At 53.6% G+C, this 22,297-nt stretch overlaps 3 protein-coding genes and 1 long non-coding RNA gene across 7 annotated transcripts in view; 2 read left to right on the top strand and 2 right to left on the bottom strand.

The window, feature by feature from the left end:
- The first annotated feature begins 218 nt into the window (after positions 1–218).
- On the top strand, positions 219–7,926 carry AP1G2 (adaptor related protein complex 1 subunit gamma 2). 2 transcript variants are annotated; one of them, XM_008158489.3, is made up of 22 exons: positions 219–280; positions 695–899; positions 1,322–1,446; positions 1,568–1,709; positions 1,830–1,926; positions 2,091–2,167; positions 2,285–2,380; positions 2,793–2,873; positions 3,172–3,270; positions 3,409–3,464; positions 3,631–3,744; positions 3,885–4,025; positions 4,110–4,164; positions 4,247–4,369; positions 5,012–5,101; positions 5,215–5,342; positions 5,601–5,705; positions 6,046–6,169; positions 6,253–6,388; positions 7,069–7,232; positions 7,433–7,531; positions 7,619–7,926. In XM_008158489.3, exons 2-22 carry the CDS (start codon positions 696–698, stop codon positions 7,718–7,720), a joined length of 2,358 nt encoding a protein of 785 aa, XP_008156711.2. In that variant the 5' UTR covers positions 219–280; position 695; the 3' UTR covers positions 7,721–7,926. The 2 variants fall into 2 exon arrangements, with proteins under 2 accessions (XP_008156711.2, XP_027991066.2); XM_028135265.2 differs by lacking the exons at positions 7,069–7,232; positions 7,433–7,531; positions 7,619–7,926 and adding an exon at positions 6,917–7,034 and having other exon boundaries at positions 224–280.
- Positions 7,891–11,591, bottom strand: THTPA (thiamine triphosphatase). 3 transcript variants are annotated; one of them, XM_008158491.3, is made up of 3 exons: positions 11,212–11,588; positions 10,272–10,824; positions 7,891–8,735 (listed from the first exon to the last, which is right to left on the bottom strand). In XM_008158491.3, exons 2-3 carry the CDS (start codon positions 10,816–10,818, stop codon positions 8,590–8,592), a joined length of 693 nt encoding a protein of 230 aa, XP_008156713.2. In that variant the 5' UTR covers positions 10,819–10,824; positions 11,212–11,588; the 3' UTR covers positions 7,891–8,589. The 3 variants fall into 3 exon arrangements, with proteins under 3 accessions (XP_008156713.2, XP_054572440.1, XP_054572441.1); XM_054716465.1 differs by having other exon boundaries at positions 11,220–11,587; XM_054716466.1 differs by having other exon boundaries at positions 8,667–9,521; positions 11,220–11,591.
- Positions 11,592–14,769: 3,178 nt separating this feature from the next.
- Positions 14,770–22,297, top strand: part of ZFHX2 (zinc finger homeobox 2) — a 31,175-nt gene continuing 23,647 nt past the window's right edge. Inside the window, exon 1 of the mRNA XM_008158492.3 lies at positions 14,770–14,796. The gene's annotated coding sequence lies outside the window, so the exon portion shown is untranslated. The remainder of the gene's footprint in view (positions 14,797–22,297) is intronic.
- Positions 16,432–17,589, bottom strand: LOC114228663 (uncharacterized). The gene is made up of 2 exons (XR_003614801.2): positions 17,488–17,589; positions 16,432–16,755 (listed from the first exon to the last, which is right to left on the bottom strand). It is a non-coding gene; the product is annotated as an uncharacterized LOC114228663 (long non-coding RNA).

Raw genomic sequence — 22,297 nt, 5'->3', positions numbered from 1 at the left:
GTTTTCAAACCTAAGCTCTCTGCGGATCCCCGCGTGGAGCCCTCTTGGGGAACCTCGGGCCTGTTAGCAGTCTCAGGGCTTCTGTGCAGTTGAGAGTTCTTCCCCTAAACTCCGAAGCCTGAGGTCAGAGTACCCAAGACGGCTCAGCAGGCGGCCCAAGGGGGGCGGGGTCCCGTGATGGGGGCGGGGAGAGGGAAGGACCAGACGGAGCACCAACCCCCGCCCGGCCCTGCACCAGGAAACGCCTGGGGGAGCGGAGCGGAGCGGAGACAGGAGCCAGGTGAGGCTGGCTCTCGTGCCGGGGAAGCCGGGGCCCTCAGGTGTGAGCGCCGGGAGGAATCCCGCGGGAGAAGCAGCGCAGAGCCCTGCAAGGAGAGGCCTGGCTGAGCCCGGGATGGGGAACCAGGTGGGGCGGAGGGGGGCAAATAGGCGGGGTTCCACCGCATGCTCAGTAGGAGCGGGTGCAGGGCGGGGCGGGGCGGGGACGCATGCGTAGTGGGGGTCGCCGGCGGCGGGGAGGAGGGGGCGGGGTTTGGAGACTTCCGTGGGGAAAGGTGAATGGAGGCTCGGTTTCAGAGTGGCTGTGGGACCCCGGCCTTCGGGATCTGGGCACAGGGCAAGCCCGGGCAGGAAGGCCAGAGGCGGTGACAGCCCTCTCCATTCCCGGGCTATGCTCCCCCCGCGCCACCCCCAGGATGGTGATGTCTTCGCTGAAGCTTCAAGATCTAATCGAGGAGATTCGAGGGGCCAAGACCCAGGCCCAGGAGCGGGAAGTGATCCAAAAGGAGTGTGCCCACATCCGGGCCTCCTTCCGCGAGGGGGACCCTCTGCACAGGCACCGCCAGCTGGCCAAACTGCTCTATGTCCACATGCTGGGCTACCCCGCCCACTTTGGACAGGTACTGCTCCCGGGCAGCCTTCCTTCCGCGTTTGATGAGGGAGGCTGGTGGGATAGGGTCTTGGACCTGCTCGCCTATTTGTGCTGCCCCTATTTTTTAATTCTACAATGTTCCAAGCCCTCACAGCATGCAGCTCCGACCTCCTTCCCCATTGCAGCCCCTATTGGTCATCAGGTGGACTGAACCCTGCATTCTCTGGCCAGCCCCATTCAAGGCATCTCCTCTCCCATTCTCCTCAACTTCCTTTTCTTGAAGCTACCCACCAACTCTGAATTTTCTAAGCCTCTCCTTCTGTTGAAGGGAGAGTGGTGGGATATGGTGCCCTGAGAAGGTAACCTGGTGTTTAGGAGGAAGATAGAAAAGGGATGTTGGTGCCTCCAGTTTCACTCCTGTCCCTTCCGGGTCTGCCTCTTTCCCTATAGATGGAGTGCCTGAAACTGATCGCCTCCCCCAGGTTCATAGACAAGAGGGTGGGCTACCTGGGGGCCATGCTTCTGCTGGATGAGAGGCAGGATGCCCACCTGCTCATCACCAACAGCATCAAGAAGTGAGAGCTTCTGGAACCAGGGAGCTGGGAGGGTGGGGAACTGGGGACTCCCAGGGCGCTGCCTGCTGTAGGTACTGGAAGGACTGGAGGCTTGACTGACGGTCCTCCCAAAACTCTGCAGCGACCTGAGCCAGGGTATTCCGGCCGTACAAGGCCTGGCCCTGTGCACTCTGAGCGCCATGGGCTCTGCTGAGATGTGCCGGGACCTGGCCACTGAGGTGGAGAAACTGCTCCTGGAGCGAAGCCCCTACGTGCGTAAGAAGGTGAGATGGCGGGACTCTAGATACTTGTCCCTCCGGAAACTGTCCTGTGTGCCGTATGGCAGAGGTGGGGGGCCCATCCTGGCAGACCCCTGTCCTCTCTGAGCCCCCTGACCTCTGCAGGCTGTTCTGACTGCAGTGCACATGATCCGAAAAGTCCCCGAGCTCTCCGACACCTTCCTCCCAGTTTGTGCCAAACTGCTTCACGAACGTCACCACGGTGAGACCCGGGGGCTCCCCATCCCCTCCGCAGCTCTGGCTGTGGCCAAAGGCGGAAAACGGGACAGGAACCGTAGCTCACTGGAGAACGGTAGTATGTGCACACACACGGCAGACTCTCCCGTGCCCCTGGCCCACCACTCACTTCCCCTGCCCTGACACCAGGCGTCCTGCTGGGCACCGTCACGCTGATCACAGAGCTCTGCGAACGAAGCCCTGCCGCCCTCAAGCACTTTCGAAAGGTGGGCTGGCGAAGGGACAGGCCCTGGGCCAGGAAAAGAGGGGCCGTGGGGTTGGGATGGGGCTGCTGGTTGAGAAGACGAGGAAGACTGCCCCACAAGGCTGTGCCCTCCCTCCAGGTGGTGCCCCAGCTGGTACAGATCCTGCGGGCTCTGGTGATGACGGGCTACTCCACCGAGCACAGCATATCTGGCGTCAGTGACCCCTTCCTACAGGTGGGCTGAGCTTCTCGGCTGTGTCCCTGGAACAGAGAGCTTGGCAGTGAGCCCGTGGCCAGTGGTCACAACCCGGAGAACACTTTGGCTCAGTTAGTGTCTTGGGCAGGGTAGGGTGGCAGGCACAGGGCTGCCCAGGTCATCCGAGGACCAGTGCAGGGAAGGGATGCCTAAAGGTCAGAAAGTCTAGTTTACTAACAGTAGAAAAACAGCCTGTCCCCAAATCCGCTGGCCTCACCTATCTCCGGGTCCCCTCCCAGGGCCTACGGGACCCGTGCCGCGGAGGCAGAGGGACAGGGAGGCTCTAGGAAACCCGCCAGACCCTCCCAATGCTCTCCTCAATGTCAGATTTTTCTCCTCAGCCCCTTGGCTCCTTACCCTAAGAACCTCTCCACCTTTAACCCAAACGCAGGTCCAGATACTTCGTCTGCTCCGGATTCTGGGCCGGAACCACGAGGAGAGCAGTGAGAGCATGAATGACTTGCTGGCCCAGGTGGGGCACTGGGGAGGGGCGCTGGTTAAGTATGTTGCTCTGTGATCCCACCTGGGCAGCTCTCACATGGTAACTCACCATGAGGTGGCCACATAATCAGGTCTCCGTTTCCCTCCAGACTGTGATATCCATGAGGGACACAGCCTGCCTCAGTATGGTAGCCCCTGGCACATGGTGTGTGGGGGCTTAGGGAACTTTGTTAGCTGGTTGAGGACTGAATGACATTGTGGAGACCTTCCAGAGACTTGAGGAGAGGACAGGGCCCATTTTACATGCATCTTCTGTCCCATCCATTCAGGTGGCCACTAATACAGACACCAGCCGAAATGCAGGCAGCGCGGTCCTGTTTGAGACTGTGCTCACCATCGTGGACATCCGCTCTGCAGCTGGCCTGCGGGTACCATCTCCTATACCTCCCCCTGTGGCCCCACCCACCCACCCCAGCCGGGAAGACAGGTCCTGTGGCAGGCAGTCCCCACTCCTGAAGGAGCAGGTTGCTCCTTCCCTAATTGTCCCTGACCTCTGCCTCCCATAGGTTCTAGCTGTCAACATCCTTGGCCGCTTCTTGCTCAACAGTGACAAGAATATTAGGTAAAAATGCCATGTGTCTGGCTGGGTTGTGCCACTGAACCCTGGCCCTCTGCCCTACTCCTCCCAGAGTCTCCCAATTCATTCTGATCCCTGCACCCAGGGCAGGATGGTGCGGGGAGGAGGGCTGCTGGCCATGGCATGATGGGGCCTCTCCCATTCTGTTCAGATACGTAGCCCTGACATCGTTGCTGCGACTGGTGCAGTCTGATCACAGCGCGGTGCAGCGACACCGGCCCACTGTGGTGGAATGTCTTCGGGAACCTGACGCCTCTCTCAGCCGGTGAGCAAGACAGAAGGCCCAGCTTCTGGTGGCTGAGATGTGGACCAGCTCAGAGCAGCTGGAGTAAGGCGACTAAGGCAGGTGCTTGGGGAAGAGGAGGGCCTAAGTTACCACATAGAGACACATCTTTTTCCTGGCAGGCGGGCCCTGGAACTGAGCCTGGCTCTGGTGAACAGCTCCAACGTGCGAGCCATGACACAAGAGCTTCAGGGCTTCCTGGAGACCTGCCCCCTTGACCTGCGGGCAGACTGTGCCTCAGGAATCCTGCTGGCCGCAGAGAGGTGAGGTGACCGGTGCCCAGGAGGCAGAGAGGGTGGGATCTGGGGAGGGTCAGTGCTGGGACGGAAATGCCCTGTGTCCCCTAGGTTTGCCCCAACCAAGCGATGGCACATAGACACCATCCTGCGAGTGCTGACAATGGTGAGGCAGGGGCTGGGCTGAGAGAGCTGGGCAGGAGTGGGCAGGGCTCGCCACACTGACTTGGCCATGTACACTGCTCCAGGCGGGCACCCATGTTCGGGATGACGCGGTGGCCAACCTGACCCAGCTGATTGGCGGGGCCCAGGAGCTCCACGCCTACTCGGTGCGCCGCCTCTACAGTGCCCTGGCACAGGACATCTCCCAGGTAATCTTTCCACCACCCAGACTCCAGGCTGCCCAACCCTCCCAGCCCTTCCTGAGCCAACTGCTCCTTATACCTGGTTCCCAATGGTTTTCCCCTCAAAGTCATAACTTTCTACTTAGTGGAGGACATCCTCAAGGGCAGAGCCCTGCTTGTAGTAAGAACACCTGGACTTCTGTCCTGGTTCTGGTACCCACTGGCTGCGTAACCAGATGACTAATGTAACTTTCTTTATGTTGGCACACTCAGCTTTCTACCCTGCCCACCTCCCGGAACTGTCTTGCGGATCAAATGAGATCGATAAAAGCTCTTTCTGCATGTATTTGGGGGTTTTTTATTACTTAAATGCTGAGTGAATTAATGGATGCCAGTCAGTATCTGTAGCCCTCTTTCCATAGATTAAGTAGGGACCCTCACTTCATCCTTGCTGTACCCTTTGTGGTTAGACCATGTAGTTCTGATGCTTGGCCACCAGAGGGCAGAGGACGCCCAGGAACCAGGGCAGTGGGGGAACAAACTAACATAACTTGCTTGTGCCAAGGCCCTTTCCTTTACCCACCCCTCCAAACCTGAAGGGATGTCACAGGGTTTGGAAGGGAGGAGGGGACCCAGACACTGGCCCAGCATGTTTCTTATCTTGCACAGCAACCGCTGGTGCAAGTGGCCGCCTGGTGCATTGGGGAATACGGGGACCTTCTGCTGGAGGGGAGCTGTGAGGAAACTGAGCCACTTCAGGTGAGACCTGCCTTGAGGGTACACTGAGGGGGGACTTGTCGGGGAGGGCAGGGCTGGCCCAGGGTCACTACCTGTGCCTCCACCCCCTCCACCCCCCCACCCCCCCTGCAAAGGTGGAAGAAGAAGAAGTGCTGGCATTACTGGAAAGGGTGCTGCAGTCCCACATGTCCCTGCCAGCCACCCGAGGATACGCCCTCACAGCCCTCATGAAGCTTAGCACCCGGCTTCGTGGGGACAACAAGTAAGAAGGGGTCCCAGCCCCTCCCAGAGACCCTCTTCTTGGTGCCTCCAGTGACAGTGTCCCTTCACTGTGCCCACCAGTTTCTGAGTTTCTGTCCAGGCACACACCCCATTACCCCCAATTCTTAGGTTCTTCCTTTTGAGCCAAGTATCATGGGCATCGCCCTGCTCTGTGGGGCCTCTCCCTTCCCTGCCACATCCTGGGGTTGAAGGGCAAGGCAGACTGCCATTCCCCCTCACACACCACCCTCTGGCCCAGCCGCATCCGCCAGGTGGTGTCCATCTACGGAAGCTGCCTGGACGTGGAGCTGCAGCAGCGGGCTGTGGAGTACAACACCCTCTTCCGGAAGTACGACCACATGAGGTGCGACGGGCAGTCTGCCCCAGCAGAGAACCCAAATCCCTGCCCTCTCCCCAGATGCCCTCTTCCCAAAGTCCCTTTCTGGGTACCAGGGTCACAACCTCACTTGTGCCCTCCTCACCCAGTCAGAGCCTCCCACCCACAGTTCATTGGAGCTAAGCTGGCTGCCAACCCTCCTTGCTCACCTGGAAACCATCAATAGTGTGCCACCTTAGGAAGTCAGAGGGGCACCTCCAACCCACCGTGTGTCCAGGGCTCCATGTTCTTACTCCTCCTGCCACATGCCTCTTGTGAAAAGTGCAGGGTCCACCCAGAGGGACACCCCTGCGTTCCATCCCCGCAGGGCGGCCATCCTGGAAAAGATGCCTCTTGTGGAACGAGGTGGCCCTCAGGCTGATGAGGAAGTGAAGGAAAGCCAAGAAGCAACCCAACTTTTGGAACCGGCCCCTGTCCCCACAGAGCCCCAGGTAAGGAGGCGGAAGCCCCAGTGGGGAGAGGACTTGGTGGGGCTTCCATACCCAGCCCTGATCCTTCTGCCCTTTCCTCACAGGCCTCAAAGCTCTTGGATCTGTTAGATCTCCTGGATGGACCTTCTGAGGATTCCCAGCAGCCTCCCCCTGTGGGTCCCTCTCCAGAAGGCACTTTAATACACCTGCTCGACCTTCCCTGTGCTCCCCTAGCCCCAGGTAAGCCTCAGTAAAAGGGAGATGTCGGGGGCGGGGGGGGGGGGAGGTATAGAAATGTGTTTCTTCTCTTTAGCCAAGCACTGAGGTTCAGGTACCCTCTTCCCTGCTGTGTGCCCCCCATCTTAGTAGGTAAAAGGGTTCTGGCATGTACTCCCTTCCTAGATACCCTTCAGTGTCTTCCCTTTGTTCCAGATGTCTTATCCTGGCCTGAAGACCCTGTTTCCTCCCTGGCCCATCTCATATACTTTCCTACTGCCCACTCCACTGACCCCTCTTAGCTCCTCAGACCCTCTCACCTCAAGCCCTTGGCAATGCATGTTCTTTTTACATGGAATATTCTTTCCCTAGCACATCAAATGACTAGCTTATTCTTACTCATCAAGCCTCAGCTAAAATGTCAGGTGCTTCCCCTGCCACTCCTGTTTTAGCTGGTTCCTCCCAGTTATTCTGGCCTAGTTTATTTCCTTCTAGCACCAATTATAGTTTGTGATTATCTTGCTTTTCTTGTTTATTCTCTCCCCCAACTAGACTGTCAGCTCCAACTTCTTGCCCACTTTGTCACTAGCATCTCAAGCAGTGCCCTGCACCCAGTGGGTGCTCACTTAAATTTTGTTGAATGGAAGAATGAATGAACTCATCGTTGGTCCATACAGTAAGCTGCTTCTCTCTTCCTTCTCTAGCTCCCATCCCAAATCTCAAAGTGTTTGAGCGGGAAGGACTACAGCTGAATCTGTCTTTTATTAGACCCCCTGGAACCCCTACTTTGCTCTTAATCACTGTCACTGCCACCAACGCCTCAGAGGGTGATGTCACCCACTTCATCTGCCAGGCCGCTGTGCCCAAGGTTTGTAGAAGACCAGGATTCAGAGGTGGCCTGGGCACTCCAGGAGAAAAGGCCAATAAGTAGAGGAGGTGGATGGGAAAGAGAATGAGATGAGAAGGGAGTGCCATGCAGAGATGATCACTTGGGGAGTTATGGGAAGAGGGTTTGAAACTATTGGGTGTGCAGGGCTTGCCTGAACCTGCCCCATCTCCTATGTTCAGAGTTTCCAGCTGCAGCTACAGGCCCCCAGTGGGGACACAGTTCCAGCACAGGGTGGCCTTCCAGTGACCCAGATCCTCCGAATCCTCAATCCTAACAAGGTGAGCTCCAGGAACCTCCTGTGACTAAGACCCAGGGAAGGGAGAAGTCATCGGTGCTAACCCTGGTTTCCACTCCCCTATTCCTAGGCCCCCTTGCGGTTAAAGCTGCGCCTCACCTACAACCACTATGGCCGGTCAGTGCAGGAGGTCTTTGAGGTGAACAACTTGCCTGTGGAGACATGGCAGTAACTCAGCCTCCACTCAGCCTCCCAGACCCCTGGGTTCCCAGGTTCTTGGAGCCTACATCTGAGGACTACCAGCAGGTGGCGCTCTGGTCCCGTGGCTTGCCATTGCAAAAACTGGAGGGGGCCCACCCCTCTCCCCGACAAATAATGGAAGTCCAATAAAGCCTGAGGGAGTGAGTTATATTTGTATATATTTGAGGTAGAAAATATATGAATAACAGCAAAGAAAAAGTCTTAACAGGAAGTATGTATCTTCCCTTGGTCTCAGGAATCTGTTTCAACAAAGAAGCGTTTTCTTTCTACCGCTCTCTGGGCTGGGGAACAAATTTGACCCCACAGGAGGCACTTTACCATTTGGGCCAGGGCAGGGCACAGTGGCAAAATCAAACCAGAATTTCTAGATTTCCAATAGGGATTTCCACCCGTATCCCCAACCTGCCGCTATTCCCCACCCCCCAAGGCAGGGAAATCCCTGCTGCCTCCCCTCATCTCTAACTCAGCTGTAAGGTGGTTTAGGAGCCGCTGGCAGAATCAATGGCATCGACCAAGGGAAGGGGGGTGGCAAGGGATTTTCCTGTGCTTAACTACTGATCACGGCTAAGTGGAAATCCTATAAACACGAGCGGAAATCAATGGAGGCTGCTTAGCGGCCAGGGGAGAGGGGCGGCCCACAGATTGCATCTGACGGATGAGGGAGAGGAGGCAGCCTGGGAGGGCTCCACGAGGATAGCTGAGGGTAGCGTGAAGGAACGGGCAGAGCTGGTGAGAGAGGAGTCACGGTGGAAAGGGAAGCCAGGAGAACAGACGAGTGAGGAAAGGAATGAACCACATTAGGCTCAGAGTTCTCTTCTCTGTTGCTGAGGAAGTGACACCTTAGCCCAGGCTACTGTCAGCACCATTAGTCCCCTCTGGCTTCTCTCTGGAGCTGTGTACTTCTAGCAGGCGCTGACAGACCTGAGGCCGGAAACGCTGTAGGTACACGATCAGCTTGGAAGGTGCCCTCTCCTGTGCCAACACACCTATAGGCAAAAGGAGAATAAGAGAAGCAGAAAGAGCTACAAATGCTTTGAGTCTACTCCCTGCCCACACAGCCGGACCCCCAAGTTGTTTCCAAGGCAGCCCTGGGATTAAGAATGCCAGCCATCTAACCAGCTTGTATAACCCACAGCCCACTCCCTGATTTTGGAAGTGGGGCCTAAAAGGGCCACTTCTGGCAGGAGTGGGGCTGGGAAACCAAGCATGAGCTCCTCCTCCAGCAAGGAGAAATGATAAAGAGGCACTTATGCACCATGAAGACAGAGGGGGCCTGAGTAAACTTATTTCGGTATATGGCTCCTGTCCCCCAATTAAGATTAAAGTCCATCTAGGCAGGCCAAAGCTCATTAATTTGGTAATGAGGCACATGTAGAGATGCACACAGAGAGAAACCGAGGGATGTAGAAAGAAAAGGAGAGCCCTAGCCAGTGTGGCTGGAGCACTGTCCAGTGCTCGGAAGGGTCACAGGTTCAATTCTGATCAGGGCACATATCCAGGTTGCAGGTTCAATTCCCGGTTGGGGTGCATATGGGAGGCAACTGGTCAATGTTTCTCCCTCACCCTCTCCCTCTCTCTAAAATTAAAAAGAGAGAGAGAGAGAGCCGAAACCGGTTTGGCTCAGTGGATAGAGCGTCAGCCTGCGGACTGAAAGGTCCCAGGTTTGATTCCGGTCAAGGGCATGTACCTTGGTTGCGGGCACATGCCCAGTAGGGGGTGTGCAGGAGGTAGCTGATCGATGTTTCTAACTCTCTATCTCTCTCCCTTCCTCTCTGTAAAAAAAAAAAAAAAAAAAAAAATCAATAATATATATTTTTTAAAAATAAATAAAAGAGAGAGAAAGAGAGAGAGAAGCAGCTCTAGCAATAGGGTGGGACTCAGAATTTTAGCCTCTATGTGGTGGAGCCATGATAAGCCAGTGTCTTATTGGAAGTACCTGACGGCATACTGGGCACATAACTAGGAACTCAGCGTATGTTTGCTGAGGTGTGAGAAGAGCTTTCAAGGGCTGTATGGCCCCATGGGATGCACAAACCCATACTTGTGTGGACGAACTGTCTACAAGGTCACTAAGCTTAGGAACAGGAAAAACCAAAGTCTTCCAGTGCCTGCCCCAGTGGTCTCTCATAAATACATTATTGCTTTGTACTGAAAGCTAACAGGACAAATTAAGTGAAGATCTAGGTAGTTGTAAAAATGAGGAGATAGGAACTGGGAGATGGGAGGATGAACTGAAGGACTGAAGCAGAGAACTGACAAATGGAACTGAAGACTAGAGGTCTGAGAACTAAATCAGAATGACAGATAGATTAGAGACACTTGGCAGAATTAAATCAAGATTAGAGCACTACTGCAAAAGAGGAAAGGGGGTGTGATAGAAACCTAAGAAAACTCAGTCTTCTAGAAAGTTGCTAAAACAATTCCCATTAGAGAAAAAACTCAAAAACCCTCCCTGCGAACTGGCCTAATGGGTACACCCAGAAGAGGAACAGGGAAAGCACAGAAGGTTCTGCCTCCCTCACCAAGCATGCTGCTGAGCTTGTTGATCTTCTCTAGGGCAGCTGGGACTTCGGCCTCCTTGTGCACCAGGGCCTCTATTTCACCCACAGCATAGCCAAAGTCGGCTGTGTCCAGGTCCACCCTGAGCGGAAGCTCCTCTTGATCAGCTCTGGAAAGCACCAGTTTCCAGACACTACGATTAGTCACAAAACTAGCTACTTCCTGCAGTCCCAGTGGGCCCAGCACAGCAGCCACACCCTCAGCCCCCAGGACTTCAGCCCCTAGCACCTTATAGAGCTGGGCCACAATTTCAGGTTCAGCTGTGAGTTCCATGTACGCAGTGTGGGGTCCAGAGACAACTGCTGTTTCAGGACTTTTGAGCTCCCAACCACTATTTTCTCGCTGTCGCAGCCAGTAGTCAGTCCGCATGAGGTTCAGCTCAGGGGTGTCAAAGTAGCTGTCTCGGAAGGTGATCCGGTGCTCCAGGGTGCCCCCCAACTCCTGCAGCCGTTCTTCTGTTTCAGGCCCAGGAACGAACTTGCGCTCCACCTCAATCAATCCCTGGGCCATTACTACCTGCAATCAGTCAATAAAAAATTATTTGCTGACCTCCCAAGGGTGCTCAGCCTTGCAGCGTGACAGCTCAGCAAAGACCCCCCCCCCACACACACACACACACACACACACACCACCACCACCCTTGGAAGAACTTATGAGACACAAACACTGTCACAGAATCTCTGCTGGTGCTGCAGCCCTTTCTCCCCGCCCTGTGCTGGAAGCCCCTCCTTCCCCCCCCCCCCTCCCTCCCACCCCCTACCCCTCGTCTGTCTGATGTTTTAAGACTGTGACAGTGACAGGTCTCCAGTAAGATCCCTTGCATCGCTGAAAATGTCCTCAATCCAAAGGGCTCCCTCAAAAGCAGGCCGCATGGCCGGTGTCCCTTCAGCGCTCCCCACACACCTCCTTACCCTGCAGGCCGGTGGCTCACTGCCCGGGTGACCCCGCCGACCAGCCCTCCCCAACCACAGCGCGGTCCAGAAGAGCCTCGGGTGTCACCTCGGAGCCCGAAAGCCTCCCTCTCGCGGGACCTGGAGGTGGGGACGAGAGCCCACGCCACGCCGCGAGGAATGCCGGGAACAGTCCCTGGCCCTCGACCTCGGCCCGGCTCTGCACTCCGGACCGGTCCCAGCGCGAGCGGCCATGTTAGGCCGAAGTAGTAGTACCACGGGCAGGCCGGCCCGGGAGGCCTGCTAGGGCTTAAAGGGCCGGGACCTCCGCAGTGAGAAGGGAACGGGGCCGTCGCCCTGTGCTTGCTCTTCACCCCCGACCTTTCCAGGATCCCGCGGAACGGCCCGGTCCGCGCTTCAGGCTGAGCCTGGCATCCTGGGGCCTGGATGCATGATGGGAGATGTAGTTCCAAAAGGAGACTTTGCCCCCACAACCACCACCATCACCGTCGCTATGGTGGCTGCGAATAGTGCCAAGGAGACTACCTAAAGTTGATCGGGGCTGTGGGGAGAGTAGGGTGGGAGGAGCTGAGGCCCCAGTCTGGTCTCCAAACCCCTCCGTCCATAAGCAGATGGGCCTGAAATACACTCCACTCATTCAGACACTGTCCAGCAGATACACTAGTATTATTGACTATTGCAGGGGGCGGGGGCACTAAATGCAGGCCACTGACAATGGGCTGATAAAAGCATAACTAAGAACCCTAGCTAGTTTGGCTCAGTGGCTAGAGCATCGGCCTGTGGACGGAAGGGTCCTGGGTTTGATTCTGGTCAAGGGCACATGCCTGGGTGTTGGGCTCAGGGTGTGTGGGAGGCAGCCGATCAATGATTCTCTCTAATCATTGATGTTTCTGTCTCTCCCCCTCTCTGAAATTGTTTGTTTGTTTGTTTGTTTGTTTGTTTATAAAGCATAACTAAGACAAGCTTAGTTATTCTGGAGTTTTTCATACCTCAGCATGAATGTCCAGGGTAAGGGTGGGTGGGAAACTTTCTGTCTGAGGAGGAAGTGATATTTTGGAAGGGAATTAAAGACGTAATGGGATTTCAACAGTTGGAGACTCAGATGGAGACAGGAACAGCCTGAGCAAAGACTCAAAGGCTGGAAAGCACCTGGCCAGTGTGGAAGGAGATGAAGCTAGAAATAAGTTGTGGAGCAGGTTGGAAAAGGCCTTGAGTGCCAGACTGAGGAGTATGTCACTGAGTTTCCAATGGACACTGAGCAGGTTTTGTCAGGAATAGAGTACTCAGGGTCATTTAAAATACAGGAAGTCATGGAGGTGGCCCTTTGACTGTTTTGGGAAATAAAATAACCCTCCTGCTCCCTAGTCCCTGTGAGGACTGTGGTTACCTGGAGGAGTCAACTGCATGCTGGACCCTCTGGATGTGGTGGCTTGCTGAGGAACAGTGGCTCTTACCAACTCCTGGATTCCCTTCTATGATTGGCGAGAAGTGCTAGGTTCTCAACACCTGTCCTCTCCCAGCATGCTTCTGAAAACACATGAACCCTGGTAAGTACTGGGGGAGGACACTGGTTTACAAACATGGTATTTTGATCTGGGATGTCTTGGATGCATCCACCCCCCAGGCCCCCCTGCCATGACAAGTACCAATGGGCAGGGAGGGGAGGACCCCAGCCACTAACTCCTCTCACTGGCCTGCTTTTCATCTGTCCTCTGCTTTTCAGTTTTGTTGTCAAGGGGAAGAAGACCTAATCTCTTCCCTGACTTATAAAACCCAATTCCAGTGGGCAGAGGAACTTAACGGAAAAGAACGACCAGATCTGGGAGCCAGATAGACCTGGGGTAAACTCCCAACTTCACTTTTTGTTGTTGTTGTTAATTCTCACTCAATGATACTCTTTCCATTGATTTTTATTTTATTTTATTTTTTTTCCATTGATTTTTAGGGAGAGTGGAAGGGAGGGAAGGGGGAGAGGGAAGAGAGAAAGGGGGGGGAGAGAGAGAGAGAGAGAGAGAGAGAGAGATGTGAGAGAGACAAATCAAATTGATTAGTTGCCTTCTGCACTGCCCCCGACTGCCCCTGGCCGAGGATGGAACCTGCAACCCAGGTACGTTCCCTTGACCAGGAATCAAACCCACAACTCTTTGTTGGTCATGCAGACGCTCTGATCATTTGGCAACACCGGCCAGGGTGCCAGCTTCACTTTCCAGGCGTTTGGCTTTGGGCAAGCTACTCTGCCTCACTAAACCTGTTTCTCATTGGCAAAATGTGGACTGCCTCACAGTTATGTGTGAGGACTCACTGACACACTGGCACATGCTTGAGATTCCGAATGTTAGTTTCTTCTTGTTTTCTCCTATGAACTCCGGGTTTATATTTTCTCTTTAAAGAGTAGACTACAGCAGCTAAGGCAGGCCCTGGAGCCAGACGGCTTGTCACTTATTAACCCACCATGTGACCTGGGGCCAGCTAATTAACTTGTTTGTGCCATGGTTTCCTCAACGGTAAAATGGGGACTAGTTGTGAGGATTAAATAAGTTAATATATGGAAAGGTGCTTGGAACTGTCCCTGGCACTCCATAAATCTTAGCAATTATTGTTATTATAATAGCTCTGGGGACTCTGTGATGTGTGTGTGTGTGTGTGTGTGTGTGTGTGTGTGAGTGAGAGAGAGAGAGAGAGAGAGAGAGAGAGAGAGCGCTCTCAGAGACTTCAGAGTAATTGCTGTGGAAGAGGATGTTCTAGTATCCAGTTGGAAGGGAGGGGCTAATAAGGCAGGAAGAAGGAATGGAAAAAGAGGCCTCAGGCGGTTCTGGGAAGCTGGTAGAAGCCAGGGCTTGCTCTAGAGATGATTTAAAACAAAACAAAACACACATATGGTTTCGTAACCCGAAAGAAGAAGAGAAGATGAAAAAGTTTAAAGGAGCCTCTTTGCAGGCACTGGCTTGGACCTGGCGCCAGAGTCCAGCAGGTGGCCAGGCCCACTGGCGGGCCTTGCCATGGGGCCTGGGGCCCCTCCCACGGTTCAGCGAGGCTGACGGATTCCGCTCGGGCGAGCGGGCGAGCGGACTACAACTCCCGGCATTCACCGCGGCGGGCGGACCGCTGCACCTGCTCAGTGGGGTCGCCCTGGGAGCCTGGGTATTGATTATTCCATTGTGTGGGACGCCTCGGCTCCAGCCAGTGAATGAGGCGGAGGAGTGAGGGCGAAGAGGAGGAGGAGGTGGGCGAGGAGGAGGAGGAGGAGGAGGAGGAGGAGGCGGAGGAGGCAGGGAACGAGCGAGTGCCCTGGGTGAATCAATGGAAACCCCCTCACGAAGCCGGGAAAACACTTCAGCCGCAGCCAAATAGCATTGATTATTTTCCTTCACTTCCCTCACCGCCGTGAATATATTTATTTATTTTTTCCATCTCCATCCCCGACGCCCCGGAGTGAGCGCTGGAGGGAGGGAGGAGGAGGGGGAAAAAAGGAATCAACACATCGGAGAAGTCCCTTCCAAGAGCCGCCCCCTCCCCTCCCCGCCTCGCGCTGCTCGGCGGCCGCGGTTCGACTCCCGTCCCTGCTTCCAGCTGAGGTGTAAGTGCATCGATTTCCGATGCTGCTGGGTTGGTTGTGTTTTTTTTTTTTTTTTTCTTTGTTTGTTTTTTTTTTTTTTTTCTCCTCTCCCTCTCTTCTCCCCTTCCTTGCTCTTTGGAAGCTTGAGACGGAGGGGAGAGGAGGCGCTCGGACACTGCCGCTGGAGGGCACGGAGAGGGACTGGAAGGGGCTGGGGGAGGGGACACGGACGGACGGACAGACAGACCTAGAGCCTGAGGGGGAAAAGGAGCAGGGTTGTGGGAGGGAGAGGCTTGCGAGCGGGGATGGGGGAAGAGAGAGATGCAGGGGTAGAGGAGAGACGGGGAAGGGAAAGACATAGAGGTTGAGGCTGGACTGGGAGCCAGCCGGACAGACGGAGGGTAACGCGAGCCTAGACGGACCGCGCCGAGCAGTGTGGGGAGCAGGGATCCCCGAGGGAAGGGGAGGCCGGGTGAGTGCGAGGGCTCGGAGCTGTCAGCCCGGAGGGGCCTGGGTCTCGGCGGCCCCCCCGCCGGCGGCCGGATGGGGGAGAAACCGTGGCAGGCGGGTGGGCTGATGGATGGGCTAGCGCGCTGTGGGTGGGGGTGGGTGGGAGGGGGACGTAGATACCCTTAATCTTTGATCTTCGTTTTTGCCTGAAGTTGAGTTGGGGTTTTTTGTTTTGTTTTGTTTTTTGGAAAGGTGCGAGGTGAGGGGAGGCCACTGCTACATTCAAGGTGAAGCGTGCCTCTCCTGCCCCCTAAGTCTCCATCCGCTGTCTGCCCCTCTCTCCGAGTAGCCCTGTCATTTTGGAGTACTTGACCACGCGTTGTCTCGCTGTGCCTGTAGCACAGCTGATCCCTGTCCATGTGTCCCTACCTCTTGATTTTGCCATTCTTCACCTCATTCATTCTCCACACCCATCCATCTCTGGGTCTGTATGTCACTGTCTCCGCATGTGAATTTTCCATCCAAGTGATCCTCTCCCTGTGCGTCCCTGCCACCATGTGTCATGCCTTGGCTGCCTGACTGTTCTGCCCATTTAGGACTCCATGCCCTCTCCTTCAGGGTCCTTCTGGATTTCTCTGGCCTTTTCAGGTTTCCTGAGAGTTTGCTTATCAGTCATGATTGTGGTAGTCTCTGGTCAGGGGCCTAGAAGAGCAAGGGATGGAGCAGACATACCTCCCCAAGGACTCCTTCCAGGGCCTTCCAGCAGGGCCGGAACAGCCTCCATGTCCGCCTTCCCTGGGAAGCTTTGGGACTTGCTGTTGCCTTGTGGACTGTGCCTTTGCCATGTGTCTGTCTCCCCCATCAGGACCTCACCTCTGGCCTGTCAGCTGCCTCTCCAGGTGCTCCCCACAACAAGCCTCCTCTTAATGACTCGATTTTCCTCCATACCCTCACTTTACCATTGTATGTTTTTTCCTTTCCCCATTTTGTTTCACCCTTTTTTATCCTTCTCCGTCTCCCATGATCTCTCTTGCTTATTCTCCACCTTTGTTCCCATAATCTGTGGTCTTTCTACCTTTTCTCCTTGGTTACTCTAAGTTCCTTTTATCCCTTATCCTCTCACCCAGCATTTTAAAAACCCCAGCCGCAAAAGGTACCAGAGAGCAAGGGTCTGGAGGTTGGGAGTATGGTTTGGGAGGGCACATAAACAGGCCAAGAAATCAATTTAATGGGTTTCCAGGGGCATATAACCCCTTCACCAGACAGGGCCATTATGTCCGTTAACTGTCAACTATGATTTTGGCAGGGGACATTCTCTGAGACTCTGAGCTCCACCCTGCTTGGTTGCCCCTTATCCTTCATTCTAGTGGCTTCTTCACTCTAGTTTATTCTAGTGGCTTCTTCACTTCCCAGTTCGTCTTCATCCTGCGGCCCTGCTATGATCATGTTTGGATTCAGCATGCTTTCTTTTGGAGGCAATTTTCATTCGTGTGACAAAAGCTCTTATGCAGAGGGCCAGGTTCATTCAGCCTAAAGAATGGGAAAGGTGGATAAAGAATCTGGAAAGTTTACCTTGTTTTAAGCCTATCATTGTTTTCCAGACATCAGGATCTTAGAAGGATAAAAGGAAAAGGTAGATATGGACAGAAGATGGAAGATTTCAGAGATGAATAGAGTTTCAGAAAGGAAGGAGAGGCCGGCTGCAATAAATGCGTGGGGTAGAAAAATGCATGCCATGAGGAATGTGCAAAGGAAAAGAAGAAAATCCATGTGGAATGAGAGGCAGGGGAGGAACCAATGGGTGATTAATGAAAAACTAGGAGAATGAAATGAAAAATGATTTAATAGCAATACAGAAGGAAAGAAATGATAGAATATTCCTAAAGAGGAGGTCACCAGAAAAAGCAATATGAAATGAATACAATGGTAACGTGGGGGAAGGGAGAAATTGGAGAATAAGATGAGTGTAGTACAAAGAAGGTAAATGGAAGGCAGAGGAGGAGTGCAGGAGCAGATCAGAGCTGTACCGAGCTTGGTAGGAGGAAAGAGGAGAGGGTGAGGTATCAAAGGAAACATGCTTCTGGTGTGAGAAGGACACAGCATGACGGATGCGAGGAGAGCACTGCAGGAGGGGTGATTTGGAAAAAAAAGGGCTGAGTAGAAATACCACTGGGCCAAGCCCCAAAAGAGAGAGATGCCAAAGGAGAGGGAGAGAGAGGACACAGAGCTATCTGGTGAAGAGAAAGGGAAATGGAGCCTCACAAGCATTATTCCTTTGGCCAGTTCATTCAGACCCCACCAAAGGCCTTTGCATTTCATTCCCAAGCCAGGGGAACACAAGCAAAGAGATGAAAAAGTAGAATTTCTGTTTACTTTAGCTGACAGGAACTTGACTCTTTCTAACCCCCTGAGAACCAAAGACCTCAAGCCTCTGATGTCATAAATTGCTGGTGTTGCCTTGACAACCTGACAGGGTTCCTCCCTCCATGATGTCAGAGCGGCTGGTGTTATCTGGAGGCACATAGAGGAACAACTTGCTGCTTTGCTGGGGAGCTGTACACTTACAGGGCCGGGGCCTGAGTCAAATCTGTAGGATTTCTGAGTCTGGTAGCATGACCTTGCCTTCCTGGAGCTGTTCCTGGCTCAGAATGAGGTCTTGTTTGTGAGTGCTTGAGGTTTGCTGGGGAGACGGGGACTTGGAGAATGGGATAGTAGGATTGAAAGGCAGGCAAGGAAGAAAACTGGAAATGGCAGTTACAGAATGTGAAAGCAGGGCTTTGTGAGCAGGGAGGAGACTTATCAAAAATATAAAATGTACCTCTTTGGGTTTAGGAATGAAGACTGAAGCTGGAAATGCAGAGGAGCAGGGATCAGAGCTGTGTGAGAGTGTAAACTGATGCAGGAATAGAGAAAAGGGAAGGATTCTAAATTACCAGGAGGCACAGCATGGTGCAATTTGACTGTGGAGAAAGAAAAAAAATGGGACTCTGAGTCAGACAGACAAAGCTGTCTGGTGAGAGACCTGGGGTTAGTCCTGATGGCTATATGAGCAGGGGCTGCATCTGTCTAGTTTCTTACTGTTTTCCAGCACCTAGCATGGTGTCACCTGGAAGATGTTTAGTAAATGGCTGTTGATCAAATATAGAGTTAAAGGAAGAGGCTAAAGGAAAAAGTTGCTTGCCTTCCTCTCAATTCACCCTTCAGGCCTAAGTCTGCATAAATGGGCGAGTTGGGAAATCCGAAACTGGAGTAAAGGGCTGGAGGAGCGTTAACTGAGCAGGAGTGAGATCTGAGAGGGCAGACTGGGTTAGGAATACAGTTGGAGGCAGCCAGAGTGGACTCTAGGGGCTGATCTGGGAGTCTTTATAGAAATAATGGGAGGAAACATGAATGGATAGTCTTAAGGGCCCAAGAGAAAGATGCAGAGGAGGGTAGAAAAAGAAGGTGGTTTCCAGAAAAGGTTGAGAGTTATTTCCAAAGACAGAGTTGGCAGATTTGAATTCAGCGTAGCATCCCCACTCCACCCATCCCCAATCATGGAACCACAGTTGAATCAGTCATACCCATATTTATACACTGGTCACAAATAAAGAGTTCATAAATAAATACTAAGCCCCCACTAAAAACCTCTGTCCTAATCCAGGCAATTACAAGGAAGTCAGCATTGGCCAAGTGGGCCAAAAGGCAGAAAGAGGCACAGCCCTGGATGTAAGGAACCCTGTGGGGGACGGCCTTGACACTGACTGCCTGTTGTTGAATGAGTTCAGAAGTATCTAGGAGAAGAGGGGGAGGCAAGACATATAGAACTCACCACAACTCAGTGAAATCTGAAGACAGGGGAAGTCTAAATAAACAGAAGCCATAGAGAAGAGAGCTGCACCGGGTGGGGCATTATAACCTGTCCTGTTCCTCTGGTGATGGGTCAGAAAGACCCTGACTGGGTTGAGGACTCTAGGAAAAGCAGGAAGAGAGTGAGCGAGCTGGGGCAGCTAGAGAAAGGGCCGGTGGCTGGGGGCCTGAAGGGCGGAGAGTGGCGGCGGGATGCACCGTCGGCGGCCACCATGGACTTAGGCAACTCATATTTTGCAGCAGGCGACAGGCTGTCGACACTGCAGTCCTTTACCTCACCGTTAGAAACTCATTTCATTGATTTTTCCATCTTTCTTCTCTGGCTTCTCAGTCATCCCACCACTCACTTTCCCAGAGCCCCTTGCTTCTCTGGGGAAAGCTCCAGGGGACCACCTGCCCCCCCCCCCTTCCTCCACCCCAGGCTGGTCAGACAGGAGTAAAAGATTTAGAGGTGCCTTCTGGCACTCTGAGATAATCCCATTGGCTCTCAGTGTCACCCTCATGTAGGAACTAGTCCAGAGCCAGGGCTTCCGTGTCTGGTTGTTTAGGGTGTCACCCCATTAAAGGGTGACAGGGCAGAGGTCCACTTGCTCTCCTGTCACCAAGGTGAACCACTGGCATGTGAGCTGCATACACCTGGAAGAAGACATCTTTTTCTAATTCCTTCCGCACCCCTCAAAATATTTTTTTCAAAGTCAAATGAGAGAGCAGGAGCTCGCCTGTGATTTGGGCAGGGATATGGGCTTATGCTTCCAGCCTTGAAATGACAGCAGGGCCACCCACTGGAATGGTCCTTATTAGCAGGGCCTAAGCAGCAAGAGCTCTCTTCAGAGAGAAGAGGTTATAGGTGAGCAGCTTCGGTCCTGGGTAGCATGTGCAGTCAGTGGGGCAAGGTGGGTGTGGGGCAGAGACCTTTCCTTCCGGTGTGGACATTTCCCTGGCGCCTCCTCCAGTCACAGCCAGCAGCCCTCAGCTTCTCCCGTTGGGGCTGGGATTGGGCTGAAGGTCAAGAGTCAACTGCCAGTCACTTGGCTTCTCAGTGAAGGAGGGCAGAGGGTGGGACAGGAGTGGGGGATTGTGTTTCCCTGAGGAACTGATGTTCCCGCCTCGAATTTTTCATTCCTTGTCTGGTTGGTGACTGCCCCCCACCTCAGCCTCAAGCCCAAGGCCCTCTGGTTCTGTCCTTTTCCTCTGGCCGCGGGGAAGCTGTTTAATCTGGAGCCCAGAGTCTTGGGTCTTGGTTGTCTGAGTGTGGATTCCGTTGCTTCCCCTGACATCGCAGTTCTTTTCCTTTCTCTCCAGCCACTTCCATGTTCTGCGTCACTGGCCTGCTTGGGTTATAAATGCCTCCAAGCTCTAGCTTTTTTTTTCAGGCTACGAGGTTTCTGAACTCTAGAGTTAAATCCTGGTGCTTTAGGGAAAGGAGTGCATTTGAGGTTAAGAAGAGAGGAAAAAAAGGAAGGCCAAGAAAGAGGTTCAAGATGGATGGGGCAGAGAGGAGTGGGAGAAACCAGACCCGCAGAGGATGACAGGGAGAGGGAGTTTAAGGTAAAAACCATGTGACTTCCAGCCGGGAGAGAGACTGAGAGAAGGCCACAATTTAAATGAAAAAGGAGATGGAAGGGAGGCTGTGAGAATTGTGAACCACTGGAAGAGAGGGTCCCAGAGCCTGAGCCCCTGCAGGGAAATGAAGACCAGGAGGACGAGGACCTGTGTGTGCGGGGGAGGCCTGACGCCGCAAAGGCAGGCGGTGGTCTCAGCCTCCTTGTCAGCCCTGAGTTCAAGCTGTGCTGGCTTTGACCTTTGTGGGAGGAACCGAAGTGGCAAATTAACGACAATAATGAAGTCACTGCTCCTTGTTTGTCTTTGCTGGTTTCCCCCTTGAGATTTGTCCTTTGGCTTGACGGGGCAACGTGGGGGTGGGGAGGGACAGCCGCAGAGGAGGGCGGGGGAGGGGCACGGAGATGGGGGCGGGGAATGAAGATGGGGAGGACAGACAGACCTGCCACAGGAAGAGGGAGGTGCTGAGGGAAGGGAAGAGGGACAAGGGATGGAGGAGAAGAGAGACCAGGGAGACGCAGAAAGAGGAGGAAGGGGAAAGAACAATGGGGAGCAGGAGAGGGGAGCCTGGAAGGAGCAGAAGAACAGGGGGAAGAAGAGGTGGATCGGGGAAGTGGCAAACGGGAGGGAGAGAACGTGGCCTGGGCTGAAAGAGCTGCAGCTGGCGGGGCCAGGGGGCGGGGCCTCATCTCCATCTCTAATGGCTGTGAAATGAGGTTAGCTCCATTAGAGGCAGTGAGAGTGTAACGAGATCACACTCATTAGGGCTGGGCCATCCCAGTAATTACCATCACCCCAAACACGCCCCCGCCAGCCGGGCCTCTGAGCACAAACAGGCACTAGGCAGCACACTCACGCAGGACACCCCAGGGTACCCCACCGCTGAACGGAAGCCCAGAGCCCACGCGGGTATAACAGGCCTTCGGAGGGAGGCCCAGCCCCATGTCTGAGAGACAGCACCTTCCTAACCTGGAAGAGGTACTAGACAGGGCTACACCCAGGCCCTCAGCCACAGGCACCATCAAAAAGCAATAAACATACACGGACACCCTAACTCAGGAAATAAGGCATGTGGTTGAATAATTATTGTTTTTATTAATCACATACAACGTGCCAGTCTCAATAATGATCATCTCAGTGAACACAGCTCCATGAGGAACTATTTTCCCATTCTATATATGAAGAAACAGGCTTTAAGTAACCTACCTGAGGTCATTTACATAATAAGGAATAGAACTAAATTTTATTCCAGATCTGTCTGGCCCTTAAGGGCTGTAGTTTTTTTTATTTTGTTTTGTTTTTGTTAATTCTCACCCGAGGATATTTTTCCCATTGATTTTTAGAGAGTGGAAGGGAGGAGCAAAGACAAAGAGAAACATCCATGTGAGAAAGACATAGCCATTGGTTGCCTTCCACATGTGCCCTGACCAGGGCCAGGGATTGACCCTGCAACCGCTGTATATGCCCTTGACCAGAATCGAACCCACTACCCTTCAGTCTGTGTGCTCTGAGCAAACTGGCTAGGGCCTAAAGGCTGTGTTTTTTATACCAAACCACTTTGATGAGGTTCATATTCTGTTATGGATACACACTTGTAGACTTTCAGCTTTAAGAGACATCACAAATGAATATACGCATCATCAGTCAAATAACACAATCTTTT

Source organism: Eptesicus fuscus, chromosome 5 (genome assembly GCF_027574615.1).
Source record: "Eptesicus fuscus isolate TK198812 chromosome 5, DD_ASM_mEF_20220401, whole genome shotgun sequence".
Lineage (NCBI taxonomy): Eukaryota > Metazoa > Chordata > Mammalia > Chiroptera > Vespertilionidae > Eptesicus > Eptesicus fuscus.
This window is presented reverse-complemented; position numbering and strand designations above follow the sequence as displayed.

What these genes read in the sequence shown, in the direction of transcription:
- AP1G2 (XM_008158489.3), top strand. Translation starts at nt 696, where the DNA reads ATGGTGATGTCTTCGCTGAAGCTTCAAGATCTAATCGAGGAGATTCGA. An exon ending in ATCACCAACAGCATCAAGAA is followed by an intron (nt 1,447 to 1,567) that starts GTGAGAGCTTCT and finishes AAAACTCTGCAG; the next exon opens with CGACCTGAGCCAGGGTATTC. An exon ending in TGGCACAGGACATCTCCCAG is followed by an intron (nt 4,370 to 5,011) that starts GTAATCTTTCCA and finishes TATCTTGCACAG; the next exon opens with CAACCGCTGGTGCAAGTGGC.
- THTPA (XM_008158491.3), bottom strand. Translation starts at nt 10,818, where the DNA reads ATGGCCCAGGGATTGATTGAGGTGGAGCGCAAGTTCGTTCCTGGGCCT. An exon ending in CAAGCTCAGCAGCATGCTTG is followed by an intron (nt 8,736 to 10,271) that starts GTGAGGGAGGCA and finishes TTTTGCCTATAG; the next exon opens with GTGTGTTGGCACAGGAGAGG.